The sequence below is a fragment of the Falco peregrinus genome, chromosome 14 (assembly GCF_023634155.1).
Source record: "Falco peregrinus isolate bFalPer1 chromosome 14, bFalPer1.pri, whole genome shotgun sequence".
Lineage (NCBI taxonomy): Eukaryota > Metazoa > Chordata > Aves > Falconiformes > Falconidae > Falco > Falco peregrinus.
Genome location: NC_073734.1, coordinates 5,356,014 through 5,372,217, shown reverse-complemented (window position 1 = coordinate 5,372,217; position 16,204 = coordinate 5,356,014). Strand labels below are relative to the sequence as shown.

Here is a 16,204-nt window from a genome sequence, read left to right as displayed (position 1 = left end):
GTCTCCAGGAAGGAGATGTCCCCAGGAAGCAGATGTCTTTGGGAAAGATATCCCTGGGAAGGAAACATCCCTGGGAAGATGCCATCCCAAGGAAGGAGATGTCCCCAGCAGGGAGATGTCCCTGGGAAGGTGTCATCCGCAGGGAGGTGTCCCTGGGAAGATATCCCCAGAAAGAGACATCCCCAGGAAGATGTCCCGCCTTCAAGCAGCCCAAAGCCAGGGAGACCCTCATCCCTCCATATCCAGCCTGCAGCTGTGGACACACGAACAGGCCCTGGCCAAGGGAGTCAGCAGCGGTGACAGCCATGGGGACGCAGCCACCCTTGGGGAGCAAGGTGGCAGCCCGGGAGGTGCGGGGGACACCGAGCCCACGGGACGCAGCGTTTGCCATCACCCGGCTCTCATTAACGCAGTGCTGAGCAGCCCCTAATAATAGCAACAGTAAATTCTCCTAACCAATTCGGGTCCATTTCTATAAATAATGTAGAATCTTTTTATTTACTGACAGGTTGTAAAAGTATCAGTGAGAATAATGTGAAATCAGGCGCTGCTGAATAATTCATGGAAGCAGCTCTGCTCTCCCCATCCCTGCGCTTCCCTGGCCCCAGCGTTTACACGACAGCACCTTGTGCCCGGGTTTATCTCATAAAAACCAGGACTAACGACCTGGCACTAATTCTTTATCAACTGGGTCTTTTACAGCAAGGGGAGGGAGGAAATAGAAAGAAATAAAAATAACCCTGGGTGCACCCTATAAAAAATGCATGGGCCCATGTGCTCGCCTCCACAAGGAGATGGTGATCCCTGGCGCGCTCAGCACCTCCCACCAGCAAGTTCCTCCGGCCCCCAGAGCCTCTCCAAAAATTAGTATTAATTAGCAGCACTCACAGCTCCACACTGGCATCCCGAGGCAGCGAGTGCAGGAAAGGTGGCACGACCCTACTGGGACACGGGCACAGCGGCGGGACCCATGGGGACACCAGCAGGACCCACGGGGACACCAGCAGGACCTATGGGGACGATGGCAGGATGCTTGCTGTCCCCACACCACCCCTGGGGATGCCAGCCTGGGGTAGCAGATCCCCCCTGAGGGCAGATGGGTTGAATTTGGGCAGAAAAACCAAATCACTGGGGTAGCTAATCCCTGTAACAACCTGATCCGGTGTCCCTCATCCCTCCTGCCACCGCCAAGGGCGATGGGGATGGCGGGGACCCCCCCTGCAGCCCCCTCCATCCCCTCCCCAGAACAATACCTATCCACTGCTGTTTTGATGTGTGGCACAAAGCCGGGAGAGCTTTCCATGTAACATGATAAAAGCAAGTCCCCAGCCAGCACAATTATTTGATAATTCTCCCTTAACACCCATCAAATTAAAGCAATGTCCAAGGGCTGCCTGAAGTGGCACTGATAGGTATTAAACTTTAATGAGATTTAATGGCACTGCCCTACTTTTTAAGCGCTCGGGCCTACATTTATGAACATTTAATTTCCCGGGCCCTGACCTCTTTTTTTTTTTCCCCCCTTCCCCGGCGGCCCCCCCTGCCCGCCTGCCCGCACAGCTGGTTTCTGTTAGTGCTGGCGGCCGCCCGACCTGGGATGCTCGGGATGCTCGGCCAGCCCCGAGCCGATAGAAATCTCCAGGCGCTGCGGGGTGAGATGTTGACTCTAGCAGAGAGCCGAGACAGAGGGGGAGCCTGGGGAAAAAGGCGGGAGGGGAGGGGGCAGATGTGATTCACCAGCAGCAAACGCGGCCAAATTTACGGAATGACTTAATTAATTTGCTCCCAGGATGACATGACACCACGGGTCAGACTGGTTTGAGGGCCCGCGTCCTGCCGCTCAATTGCATTTGGCTACCAAACGGGTTTAAGCACCCCTTAAAAACAAGCGGCTCCCCGGCCCCAAACCCGCTGTAAGGGGGCAAATCTGGGGGCTCAGACCCCTCAGCGCCCCTGGGGACCGAATGCAGCCACTGATCCAGTTTGTTGCTGCCCTCTAGTGTGTACGGGACAGGCCAGACCCCACTGTCATTTGTCCCCCTCCCCACTCGTCCACCGGATCACCTGGTCACACAAGATGCTGCATCTCAACATCGCTCCAGCCTGCAGCCCCACCAGCTCCCCACAACCCCACTAAGGGGGGCTGCAAAATCGGCACCGCTGAGCACCATGCATCACCTCCTGTCCCGCAGCATGGCCCTGGTGGGATATGGGATGCACGTTTCCCTCCACGCTGGGATGCTGGAGGGGTTGTGGTACCCAAGTTAGCATCGTCATCATCCAACAAGAGGGGCTGCTGGTGTGTGTGCCACCGTGGCCCATCCTGGTGTGCCCCATGGCATGATGCATGAGGCCAGGGCTAGGGCAACTGAGGCACACCGCAGTGCATTCAGCTTCTGCACTGGGAATGTCCCTCTCCCACCTCCTGACACGTACACCCCCAGCACCCACACCAACTGCAGGGAGTCCAGCTGCAGGAATGCAAAGGCAGGGCAATAAAAGGGAGCGTTATCAAGCCCCAGCAGAGCCGACAGCCTGTGCCGAGGCGGGAGCAGAGCAGAAGGGAGGGAAAGGAGGAGAAAGAAAAAAAAACCCCACCCTTAACCCCGAGATCACTTATCATTCAGGCTGCATCACGCATCTTGAAAGTGCAGACACAAAAATGTAATGTCATAACATTCGCAGTTCAATAACCTTTGCTTCACGAGACGGCTTGAACTGTCAGAGGAGCTGGAAGGTAAATATTTCAGCGCACAGGCACTGAATGCAAAGGCGTGGGGAGGGGGGTCGGCCTCGGCTTCCCCAGCTCGCCTCGACACGTTCAAATATCCCCCGCCGTAAATCCCGGCCGGCGCTGGGGAAAGGCCATGACGCGGATAAAATACGAGCAGATATAAAGCAAGACACCTTTATTGTTTGGCAAAGTCTTCCAACAAGTTATGAACCCGCAGCTTGACCCTAACCCATCATCTTGTTATACAGCGGAAACAAAGCCAGTGCTGGGAGCCGGGGCAGGATGCGGGTGGGAAGGAGCAAAACCCATCGTGCCTCCTCCCCAGGCGATATTCGGGTGTGATTTGTCCCCAGCCCTCCCTGCACCCCACATCTACCGTGCTCCAGCCTGCGAGCAGCTGGTGAGAGGCACTAGCTGTCCTTCGGGAGCAGACCCGATGTTAGCCCCTTCCAGTGAGCCTCCCTGCCAGGTTACAGTGGTGCAAAATCCCCGCAGCCAGGGTTAATGGGAGCAGGACCCCGGCAAACGCTGCACCTCGCTGTCGGGTTAATGGGGACGCCACGCTGTGCCGTGCTGCGCAGAAGGAAGCAGATTGCATAGCCGGGGCCTTGGTGGGAGCGGGCAGGGAGCAATGGCTGTGGGGCGGGTGGCAAACTGGCTGGGGACCCAGAGGGCATCAGGGCAAGCAGAGATAACCCCCGATGGGGAAAATCCCCCCAACAGCACTGGAAAGCCTGGGAAGGTGCTGGCACCAGGGCTGTGTCCAAGGGACTTACATGGCACAGCACAGCTGGCAGTGCCCTGTGCATGCAAAGGGGTGGCATGGCACAGCACGGTGGGGAGCAGCAGTGCCCTGTGCATCCAAGGGGGTTGCATGGTACGGCACAGCATGATGGGCAGTGCCCTGTGTGTCAGAGGGGGCTGCATGGCACGGCACGGCACAGCACAGCAGGCAGCAGCAGTGCCAAGCAGCCTGCCCAGCCTGTGTGTGGCACATGTTGCATGGATCCCCCTGGTCCAACTGTGCGGCACAGCATGGCATGGACGGGGACAAACAGAGACACCTGCTTGCAGCTGGCCTGGCTCTGCCATGAGGCTGTGCCAACCACCAGCGGGGACTCCACACCCCGAACAGTGGGGCGCAGCAGGGCCATGGAGCACGGGTGCTGTGGGAAGGACACAGCACCCGGCTGGCAGGTCCCAGGCGACAGGGGCAGCACGGGGCCCTGGGTGCAAGCACCCAAGTGCCAAGCCCTGGCATCACCGCTGCACCCCAGGGGAGGCGGGGAAGGCGGCGAAGGGGGCACGGCCATGGTGAGGAACAGTTAAACGGCCCCCGCCCGCACGAGGCGTGCGGCAACAGGCACCGTCGCACCCTCCCCGAAACACCTGCTAATGCCGCGCTGGCATGGGGCGAGCGCCCGGGGCGAGCGGGAGGTGCGGCGGCGGCGGGGAGCGCGCCAGGGCCCGCAGCAAGAAGCGGCATGTCTGCCGCTTGGCAGCACAACAGAGAGCAGGTGACAAGCGCGCCGGCGGTCGCTTTATTACAGGAAGCGAGCATGCAAGCATCTGACGCTGCTGCCCCAAGAACAAACTGCCCCCCCCCTCCTTGCCATTAACCCTCTCGCCCCAGGCGGGGGAGTGGGGGGCCCCAGATTCGGGAGGTGGGTGCCCCACTGCAAACCCCGCTGCAAAATGAGGGGGATCAGGCTCCAAGGCCACCCCACCCGGGTGGCATCGCTGCCCGCCCCCACCCCCCGCATGTCACAGCCAGGGCCAAGCAAATCCCAAAGGGAGGAAAAACACACACGTGTGTGTGCACAAACATTTCTCCTCAGCAAACACTCCCCGAGACAACAAAATTAGCTGGCGCTGCCGCCCCTGCGCCCGCTCCCATGCTGACCCACTCCTCTGACACAGCAATTAGAGGCAGGCATTAATATTTAAATATTGCCAGCTCTGGAGAAGGAAAATCAAATAAAAACGCCAGCGTGCCGGCAGCGCATCAAGCTCCCACTCCATCAGCCTCAAACTGCACCGGCTGCACAGCGGCGGGGGGGGGGGGGGGGCAGGCTCCTGTGCTGTGCCAACCCCTGGGGGACACTGGGGCATCAGTGCCACCAGAACCCCCTTTCTGGAGGAAATCAGTGTGAGCAAGGAGTTGGCGAGCAAGTGGCAAGCAAGTGGTGAGTAAGCGGCAAACAAGTGGCAAGCAAGCGGCAAGCGAGCGGCAGTGATGCTCCTGCCGGCTCAGTGAGGCTGGGGGGCTTCAAAGGGACCCTGACCCCATGTTGGCCACGCTTTAGGGGGGCACATGGTGCTCCCTGCACTCTCCAGCCATAAAAGCATCTGCAGCATGCTCCTGCAGGGAGCCAGGGCCAGGTGGGGGACACACACACATGCAGCCTGGCCCCCCCATGAGTCACCCCCGGTCCCGCGGGTGCTAAGAGGCGGCGTCGGCACAGCAAAGAGGATTTACTGCTCAACGCAAGGGGCTTTAGAGGCAATAACTTTCCCTCCTCTTGACTTAAATGGATTTTAAACTTCAAAAAGGATAGAGGGGGCAGGCTGCCAAGCGGCCGCCCCCAACGGGTCGACCCCGCGGGCGCTACGCCGCGTGCTGGGGGGGGGTCAAAGGGGGGGCTGTGAGCCCAGCCAGGGCCAACGGCTGAGGCAGATAAGGGCCAAGGGAGCCATGCCGCCCGCCCTTGCAGAAGGCCCTGCGATAAGGCAGCCGCCGTTATCGGCGCGGGAGCACCGGGGCACGCTTCCTCCCGCGCCGCCTTGCAACCGCCGGCAGGCAGCGGGGTGCCGGGGTGGGGGGGACACGGGGTGGCCTTGCAGCCCAGCTAGCCAGGGCAGCCGAGGCATGAGGCACAGCAAGGGCTATTTCAAGGGCAACCCCCCTGGCAACCTGCCCGGGCGGCCGCAGCGTGCCAAGCTCTGTCCCAGCTGCCCCTTCCCAGATGGGAGCTGGGGCTTGGTAGTGCTGCCCGGTGGCCCCCCCAGGACACCCACCACCCCACAGATGGGTGATGCACCAGAGCAACGCCAGCACACGGTGGGGTCTAGGTTGGGTCTCCCCACCAGGACGTGAAGGCAGAGGCAGGCTAAGGCTGTTTCTCCCTGCCCACGCTGTGACACCAAACCTTGCACCCAGGGCTGGCATCAGTGCTGGGGCTTGGGAACAGGGGTGTGACCCATGGCACCATGCCCCCCGGTGTGGGGTAGGAGCACCACTGCCTTGCACCATGGCTGGCACAGACAGAACCCCCCCCGGACACAGCCCCCACACACCCTGACCTCCCCAGGGCTGGTGCCAGACACCAGGGTGAGAGGCAGCGCCTGGGGGAGAAGCCGGGGGGCCGGCGGAAGGAACAGGGGAGTGGATATTAAAAAGAACAGCCCCCACCTCGAGCTGCCCCCCCACCTGCAGTCCCATCCCGGGTGCTGGCACGTCAGGAAGCGATAAACGGTCCTGCCTCCTGCAGCACACACACCCCCGCGCCCCCCCCCCCCCCCCCAACCCGGCAGCCTGGCCCCCCGCCAAAGCCACTGTCTCCGCTGTAATGCTCCCTGCCCTGCAGCCAACACATACACACGCACGCACACTCGTACCCAACGCCCCCCCCCCCCCCCCCCGAATAAAACCCTGGGTGTGCACACTCGTGCGTGGACACACGAGCGCAGGCACACAGGGGCGTGCACACACACGCTTGTGTGCGTGCATGCACGCACACCCCAGCCTGCACCCCACAAGCAGGGAGGCGAGCACGCTCGGCGCACACGGCTTGCACCGGCAGCTACCAACACACCCTTGGGTCATGCACACGCGTGGGCACAAACAACCCCCCACCATGCACACTCCCACCCCTCCGGTAGCCACTGGCCTTGGCCGGCCAGCCCTGCGTGCCACTCGCCATCGTCGTCACACCCAGCACCTCCCCACCAGGTTACCCAAGCGGGCTGCCAAGCGCACACGCAGCGGCGCACGCTGCCTGGCCCACGCGTGGCGGCACACCCACAAACCACACGGGCTCACCCCGATGCTCCACGGCCGGCGCAGGCGCACGCTCGCAGGAAGAGGCGCTGGCTTCCCGCTGCCTTTTCCCTCCATTAACTCCCTCCGTGTGGCTCCCGCTCGTGGCCCAACGGGCACCCACAAGGCACCCCAGCACCCACCCCAGCCCCGTGCCCCCTGCCGTGGCTCAGCGCTGGAGGAGGAGGAGGAGGAGGAGGAGGAGGAGGAGGAGGAGGAGAGCAGGGCACTCACCCTGCTGCTCCAAGGGCTGGCGGCGGGTGCTTGCCCAGGGTTTGGGGACAGCAATCAGGCACTGGCACCAGCTCCGCCGTGCAAAGCAGTCACTCGGACACCACAACGTAAAGCGCAAGGGTGGCGCGGCCAGGAGAACGGTGCGGGGAACCGCCAGGCCCCAGGGCGAAGGGCAAGGCAGGCAGCGCAGGCAGGAGTGGAAGAACGAGGACAGAGCAAAGCAATAAACACGGCGGTAGACAATGAGCCAGGCGAGACCAGGTGGCTGTGGCATCACCCCGATGGCGGTGCCCAGGCTCCCCGCGTCGGGCTGCAGGACTCGGTTAGCAACATGGTCAGCAACACGGTCCCTCCCCGGTGCCAGGTGACACAAAACACAGATATGACAGGCGCTGCCCGCTCAGGCAGAGCGGTGTGTAGGTAAACTGAGGCACAGCCCTTGCGGCAGCACCCCGCGCGCTCGGCTCAGGCGATGTACAGACAGCAAGGCGAGAAGACGTGCCAAGGTCGGTGCTGCTGGCTGAGCCCCTGGCACTGACCTGTGAGCCCCTGGGCCCTGCCGGCCCACAGGAATGACCCAAAGGGACTCTGGGGACATGGGGACCAAGCACCTCAGCCGACACTGGACCCTGAGCCCACAGCACCCAGCACGTCTAATCTGACCCCAACATCCCCAGCTGCAACCCCAGCTCCAGGGCAACCTCCATCCCTCACACCATGGGGTCCTCAAACCCACACGCGATGGGGTCCTCCACAACATGGGGTCCCTCGACCCCAGGGTGACCCCTGTCCCCCACCTGACAGGGTCCCTCAAGCTGAGGGCAACCTCCATTCCGCTGATGATGGGGTCCCCCAAGCCAAAAGTGACCTCTGTCCCCCAAACGACGGAGTCCCTCAAGCCCAGGGTGACCTCCACTCCCTATGCCATGGGGTCCCCCAACCCCAAGGTGACCTCTGTCCCCTACGCAATGAGGTCCCCCAAGTCCAGGGTGGCCTCAGTCCCCCACACCATGGAGTCCCCCATCCCCAGGGCGACCTCTGTGCCCCACACAATGGGGTCCCCCAAGTCCAGGGTGACCTTCATCGTCCCCACCACGGGGTCCCCCAGGCCCAGAGTGACCTCCGTCCTCCTCACCACCATGTCTCTCAACCCCAGGGTGACCTCCGCACCACCACCCTGCCCCCCAGGTCCCCCAGGCCCAGGGTGACCCTCCATACACACACCCCCACGGGGTCCCCCAGGCCGAGGGTGACCTCCACCCCCCCGCCATGGGGTCCCCCAGGCCCAGGGTGACCTCCACCCCCCCACCACGGGGTCCCTCAGGCCCAAGGCGACCTCCACCCCCCCCACCACGGGGTCCCTCAGGCCCAAGGCGACCTCCACCCTCGCCACCTCCACCCCCACCCCCCCCAGCAGCAGAGACCAAGGGGCTGAGGGGGGGGCTCTGCGGGTGGCGGGTGCACACCAGCCCCCTCCCTCCCTCCCTCCAGCGCGGCCCGCTCACCCACCACAGCCCCCAGCCGGGGTCAGCCCCCCCACCCGGCGCTGAGGCGGGGGGACCCGCGGCGCGGGGGGGGGCACTCACCCAGCGGCCGCGCCGTCCAGCGGGGGCTGCGCTCCTCCATGGGCTGCGCGGTGGAGGGCGCGGAGCGGAGCGGAGCCGAGCGGAGCGGAGCGGGGAGCGGAGCCGAGGCCGAGGCCGAGCCTTCCCCCCGCCGCTTCCTGCTTCCCTCGGCGCCCGCCCGCCGCCCCGGAGCCGCACGGCTGGAGCGTGACTCACCGGGGGGCCGGCCGGGCCAGGGCCCCGACGGGGGCGGGGGGGGGGCGGGCCGGCTGGCACCTTCCCCCCGGGGAGGGAGGCTCCGAGGGAGGTCCCCTAGAAGGGATGCTGGGGAAGGAGGGGGACACACACCCTCCCCCGCCGTGGGGGTCGCGGTGCACCGGGGATGGGGGAACCCCCCTCATGGCGCAAGACCCCCCCAAGAATTAGGGTGAGGGGGGGGGTCACAGCCCTGACTCTTACAGGCAACACCTCTCCAGCGCAGAGCTGGGGGGACGCCTGTGCCAGGCACCGATGAGGGCAAGAGGCTGGGGTGGCACTCACCCTTTGACGCGCACACCCAAAGCGTGCCCGCACCTCCACACAGGCTCTGGGACACCCCTGAGCCATCACGGTGTGCGCCCAGGGTGGTCTGAGCCAGGACCCCCACAGAAGTATGGGGTGCTCCCACCACGGCCCCCCCCTGCGCGCCCTGCACCGGGCACAGGCACTGGGACAGCATCGTCCCCTCTGGGTGGGGGATCATGGTGGTCACCCCTGTGCCACCCCACGGGCCCTGCCCGCACCAGAGCCACCAGTGACACGAGCGGGGTGGGGCTCTGCCCACTCGCAAGCGGAGGAAGTTGCCGATCATTTACAGCCATGACAAGCCATGCCGGTCAGCTGCGTGTGCCGGACAGGCTCGGCAGGCTCGGACAGGCAGGACCCCGACCTTCCCCGGGCAGAAGGGAGGCTTCGGCCAGGAAATCCGGGTCCAGCACTGCTGGCCATGAACTCACATCCCTGCAGGAGGAGATGCCACAGGGGCATCCAGCCAGCCCCCAGCGAGCTGCCACACCACCATGTGCACCCACCCACCCACTCACCCGAGCCCCTTCCCAGCTCACCCTTGCCTCCGCTTCCCCTCCATCCTCCTCTTCCTCCAACAGGCCCACTGCCTGCCATGCTGGTGCTGCCCGCCACGCTGGTGCTGCCCACCGCCTCCCACCGCCCTCCCACCAGCAGCACCAGCACTTTACTCCCCCCCCCCCCATCTCCCTTCTCCCGTTCTATTTTAAATTTTTATTGCATTCTTTTTAAAGAATACAGAGGAACAAATGCCCTTATCAGCAATTCTCACAAGGTATAAAGAGCCGCTTTTATCTTCCTGCCTTTACTAATCTAGAGCAAGCAATGCCTGTTAATTTTTTAATTTCCTAGTGAATGCATTTGTGGCTCCGTCAGCACTCATCCGCACACGCACGCTCTCCTCCCGCATCCTAGCCCGGTGACCCCGTCATGGGATTGCCACCGTGCCAGCAGAACGGTGGAAAGCACGGCTCGTGGTTTTGCAACCACAAAGGAGTTTTGTGTGCCAGGAAGCCCTGTGTGTCATACGAGGCTCACTGGACACCCTGGGATGTGCCACCGGCTGGGAAGCCCCAAGATACCGTGGTACCGCCAGGGATGTCCACCTGGCTCTGCCTGGCCACGGTGCAGGCAGCAAGCACCACGGGGGATGCTGCCAGCGTGGGCCTCCAGCCTCGGCACGGAGATGGATTTCTGTGCCAAGCCGGCCAGCCATCACCGCCACCCGCTCCGGCCGAGGTCCCTGCAGGGGCACGGGGGGGTTCACCCCCAGAGAAGGGAGGGCAGGCGCAGATGAGGAGGGCTGGGAGCGCCAGCAGCCGGCCGCGGTGCGCAGATGAGATGTGGCAGGCGTGTAACAGCCATTAGTCACTGTCACCTTTGCCCCGGCAGCCACTGGCAGGGTAATAAAATCCCGAGCTGACTCCGGCGGGCCCGTTCCAGGCCACGGCTCCAGCTTGCCTCCGCGACGCTGCCCGGCTGGGCTGTGAGCAGCTTGCAAATGCATCCCGGTCCCCCCCGGGGACACAGCGCCTTGCGGGGTCCCAAACCGGGGCCAAATCCCTGTGGGGCTGATGGATGGCCGACACGGGCCACCACATCCCCGGGAAATGTCCTTCCCTGGGGACACGGGGGGGTCACAAATCCCCCCCCGCCCAAGCAGCCCCCTCGCCCCACAGAGCCCGCCCCGGCTCCCTGCCCGCTGCACCTTGCGGTTCCTGGCTCTCCCCAGCCCAACCACCAAGAACCGGCACCGGCAGTTGCTGCCAGATCAAAGCAGCCTGGCGTGGCACAGTGCGGCACAGCACAGCACGGCGCGCCCGCCGGGAAGGGCTGGGCAAACAAGCCGGTCCAGGGAGGCGGCAGGGCGGGAAGCACGCATGATACCTCTTCCAAAAATGCTGCTGCTCCTGACGGACGGGGCAGCCAAGTCCCAGGAGCCGCGGCCCGACCCAGCCCTGGGGCCCCCCCAGCTCCCCAGCACAGCCAGCCCAGTGCCGCGGCTCTCCCCGGTGCCCACGGCCTGACTCATGGCCCCCGGGACGACAGGCAGGGACTGAGGTGCCGCCAGGGTCACCTCTCCACCAAGGGCTGTGGGTTTCAGAGCTCTAACCCCAAACTGCTGGGCGCAAGCCTTCGCCTTGAGACCCAAGCTGCAGTAGCACCCCACGGCAGGGCAGGGGACAGCCCCTGGGGACAGCACCCCTGCATCCCCTGGCATCCCTCCGGCATCACCTACTTGTGGCTCCAGCGTCTGCACTCTCCGCATCCAAAGCCGTCCGCTGGCCGATGTCCGGGGCAGTGCCACCGCCCGTCCCCGGGATCTCCCCAGCACTGGCCACCCGGTGCCGGGGCTCGCCAGCCGCTGGCTTGGTGGTGGCTGTCTCGAGGGATGAAGAGGACGCCTGGAAGAGAAGCAGGACAGAGACTCAGCGCCTTTCCCTTCCCCGGCCTGAGCGCAGTGGGGCCAGAGCACCACCGGCACAGGTGGGGGGCACGGGGGGGCCGGGGCACACAGATAGAAGATGCTTTTGTTTTCCAGCCGGCCGGTGCACGTGGCCGGCGCGGGAGCCACACGCCAGCCCGCGCCGCGGGGCTACAGCTGGATCCGGCCGATGGCTCCCAGCACAGCCAGACAAGAAAGGCTGGACGGGGGCGGGGGGGGGGGGGGGGAGAGGACATGAATCAAAGCGGCGTCCCCTTGCTCGCTGGCGGCAGCTGGCCGGTTAGGCAGCTCCCGATTACTCAACCGGGCAGTGTTTACTCGAGATCAACAACCCCCCCATCGCCTTCCCTGCCAGGCAGGCAAGGGAAACATGCTGCAGGGATGGGGACAGCATTGCTGCTTCTTGCTTGGTTTGGGGACAGTCCCACTCCCCGACCCCCAGCGTTCCCCAGCGCTGCTGTGGCCCTGTGTTTGTTGTAGCTGTCACACTCCCGCGTCAGGCGCACCCAGGCACACAGCTTAGGCTGTCACCACTTCTGTTTCTCTTTAATAGAACAACAGCCAGCTACGCTGCATGTACCCCGGCACCGCCACGCCACGCCGGGACAGACGCACAGCCAACCTGGTCCCAGGTCCAAGAGGGTCCCTGGGATGCTGTGCCCACCCTGCCCTAGGTGACATCCACAGGGGACGCTGACACTGGGATGTTCGGGCCAGGGCTGCAAGAATTTTATGTTGATTCTGTTTTTCTCAGGGTTAGTCCTATAAACCTGGAAAGCTGAAGCGAGATGGATGGCAGGTAGATTTTTTGCTGGGAAGCCCTTAGACTCAATGAGCCACGCATGCGAGCGGACGTATAAATTTACCGTTTGCTTCCTGGAAAGGTTTAATTTATGGAATCCATATGGCAGTACCGCACAACCGCGAACGCTCAGCACATCCCGCGAGTCCTCGAGTGCCACCACATACTGGCTCCAACTGGCAGGGCACCACTGGCTGCCCCGACGATGGTGGGATGCTCTTCTCTTTCCCAATGATTAACAGAAGGTGACTTTCACAGTGGGCAGGCGACAAGCCCAGGGGTTGGTCCCCCTCCCTGAAAGCTTGGCCACGGGATCCCTGAAGGTGGCAAGGACATCTCTCCCAGGGTTCCGGGGGGATGCCATGCCACCGCTCCTCCTCTCAGGGTAATGCCCCCGGCAGCAGCAAGCAGCAATCCCCTACCTGTGGGCACAGGAAAGGGCTGGGGCGCACTTTGATACCCAGAGCAACTAATCACTAATTAGCATTAATCATCTCCCATCATGCATCACAGCAGCATTGGGCAAGATGTAGTCAGGGAGTGCCGAGACGGGCCAGGGTTGTGGTGGGGATGGTGGATTTCGGCAACGGTTGCTGGGCCAAGGCCGGCACCCTCCTGCTCCTGGAGGGAGCCCTGGCAGCAGCCCCAGACCCCAACCCACCCATCAGCCCCCCACTCTCTATTTTCCCGCCAGGGGATGCCGTGTTGCAAAAGCACTGGAGATGGGGGGTCCCACCCACCCGCCCAAGGGGCAGCCAGGACCTGTCCCCCCTCACGGTCTGTGCCCCTGGGACCCCCCAGGCAGCAGCCAGAGCTGCCATGGAGCACTGGCCGCCTCCTTGCTTTAACTTCACCCCGCCGCTATCTGTCAGCAAATCATCCCCGGTTACACAGATAAGGAATAATTGATGCAAAGGAGCCATCTGTTTGCGAACACAGAATATCTGCTCAATTAGAAGGGATCTGTCCACCCAGATAAAGCATCGCAGCAGTCCCTCGGGGGGGGGGGGTGGGGGGGTGGGGGGTGGGGGGTGTGTGTGTGTGGGAGGCTTCCTCCCCAACCACCACGTCCTCTAAGACTCACCCCCAATTAGAGGTGAGTGGCTTGATTTGGGTGCTAATTTGCTAAGCAGCACCCCAAGGTGCTCAAGCAAAGGCTGGGAGGGGAAGGGTGCTCTGCCACCAAGCGCTGAAATTCAATGGGGGGGCCAGCAGTTCCACCATGGCAATGCTCAGCCTGGCCCCGGGATTCGTGGAGATGCATATCCCCACGGGTGGACAGAGGGGACCAGCCAGCTGTGCCTGCTCAACAGTGCTGAGCTGAGGCCGGCCCATTCATTGCATGGGTGGATGGCTGCAGAATTGCACCCAGGGAGCCTGCATGTGGCCAGAAGGACTCAAGGCCAAGCCTGCAACAGCTCACAGCATGCACCGGTCATGCACGGCCCTGCACGGCCCTGGCGGGGACCAAGGCCACAGGGCACAGCCCCAGGCAGCATCCAGGTCGAGGGTTAGGTGTGGAGTGAGGCGATATCAACGTGACATCATTATGGGATATTACTAACGCAGGAAGAATTGACCTGACATGCAGGCGAGGGCTGCAAGCCAGGGGAGATGGGCAGGGGACAGGCAGAGCAGCTCCACAAGTGACAAAACCAGGGGAGAAAAGGCTCCAACCAAAGCTTGCATGGATGGCCCCACACACGGCACTCCCTCGACCCCCCCTGCGTGGCATCTGCCTCCATCTTCCCCAGTGGGTCCTCAGCACAAAGGACATGGAGAGCTCAAGCCAGGTCAAAACACAGCCGGTGGCCTCGAGGGACAGGCACAGAGAGGCACGTCACCCATGCCCCCAACACCAGCACGGCAGCACCGTGGTGACCCACCTGCCCTCGACTCGGTGCCCAGGGCAGCAACTTCGCAGCCAGAGAACACGATAGCGGCAAGGGCAGGGAATGGTGTCCCTCTGTCCATCCCTCCCTGCCGAGGGCACATTCCTTCTGCTTCTGTCACCGGGATAAATACCTGCCACAGCACTTGGCTCTCCCCTCGGCCCCAGCTTTGGGATGGTGGTGACGGAGCGGGAAAGCAAAGGGCCGTGGTGGCTCTCCGGCGAGGGATCTAGCATGCAGGTGGCCACGCCGGCGTGCTTCCTGTGCCTTCGGGATACCCGAAAACGCGGCTTCCCCATTCCACCTCCCCTGCGCCTCGCCTGCTGCCGGGGCGGGCTGTGGCGCGCGCGCAGCGGTGATGCCGCCCATGGGGATGCCGCCCACAGAGCGCCGCGGGCACAGCAACGTCCCCCTCCACCCCGGCAGCATCGTGCCCGCACAGCTCCAACCTCCGCCCTCCCGGGTGGCAGCACCCCGGAAAACCCCCACACTCCCAGCAGCCAGGGCACCGGAGGTGGATGCGGTCACCGCACTTCGCCTCTTGGCTGGCATCACCACGGCGGGCACAGAGCCCGGCAAGCACCGGCACAGCTGCACCAGCAATGTTTTTTGGCACAGCCTCCGTGCAAACTCCCATGAGTGAGCAAGGCTGAGGCGGGGAGGATGCTCAGCTCAGAGGGGCCACATCCTGCACCTCCTGGGGGACGTGGGGAGCCAGTGACAGAAGGAGGAGCCCCAGCACAGGGGGAGCAGCATAACCCAGCACCCGGCTTCAAGGTTGGAGGAGTGGATAAACCCCTGCTGCCGCTGTCCCCAGGCCTCCCCAGGCCTGCAAGGCAGCACTCAGAATAAAAAGTGGGTTTGGAGTGTTTAGGGCTGCAGGGAGCAGGCTCCCCCCGGCTCCCGTTGTTGGTGAGGCCACCAAGCCCGCCGGCTCACATTGGGGCTTTATGGGGCTTTAGCACCACCACCGCAGGCACAGCCCCTGCCGCGTGTTCGCCCAGCCGGTTTTCAGCTGCTATTCCTTCCAAGAAGCTTTCCCTCCTCCTTCTCCTCCTCCTCCCAGAGGCCTGAAACCAGAGGGTTTTCCCCCAAAAGCAGGCTGAGCTCGGAGACCTGGTGTAGCGAGGGTCCCTGCCGGTGGCACGGCTCAGCACCCCAATGGGTGCCCACAGGAGGGGTGGTGGCTGGATCCCCACATCCTGCCACCACCGTGTTTAAAGTTTCTCAGCCGTGTTTGCTGGCGGAAGTTGGAACCTGCAATTACAGCTGTGCTAACCCCTCATTAAAAAGGGGAAGAGGGGGGAGAAAAAATTGGAAAGAAACAAAAGGCTCCAGAAAGAGACACACGGTGCCGTTAACCTTCCCAAGCTGGGGGTGTGCCCAACCCAGGTGGTACCCCCTGGAAAATGAACACGGCTGCAGGGATGCATCGCTGCGGTGGCAGGGAGCCAGCAGTGACACCGTGTGCTGGGGGACAGCCCATCCCTGCAGCCATCACTGCCCGCCCGGATCCCGCTCCAGGTCCCGGCGTACCAGTGAAGCCGGCTGTGCCGTGGCATGGCCCAGCTTGCCGGCGGCACCCGCGTGGGCATGGCTGCAGCTGCGCCGGAGCCGTTTGTCACGGCAGGGCTGTGGTTCCTGCTCGCTCTCCAGTAGCGACACCGTGACGCCTGCTGCAGGAGCCCACACAATATGTTCACACTCATCTCACAGCTGCCCCCAGACAGCCTGAGGTGCCGCGCTCCTCCCCGGCGCGGGGGCCGGTGTGTGCCGGCAGAGCCGCGGCATGCTGGCGAGCCACCGGCAGCGGGGCAAGCGGGATGGAGGGGGCCGGACAGGCGGCACTGGAGACTGTGGTCAGGCTGGACGCCACATGGCGAGACAACGCTGGAAACACACCAGCACCAGAGAGGGATGCGCTGGTG

General features: G+C 63.5%; 1 protein-coding gene across 1 annotated transcript in view; it reads right to left on the bottom strand.

Annotated features, from left to right (window-relative positions):
• Window positions 1-16,204, bottom strand: part of GSE1 (Gse1 coiled-coil protein) — a 102,856-nt gene that overhangs the window by 55,209 nt on the left and 31,443 nt on the right. Inside the window, 1 exon segment of the mRNA XM_055818585.1 lies at window positions 11,376-11,541. Coding sequence (XP_055674560.1) covers window positions 11,376-11,541 — 166 coding nt within the window.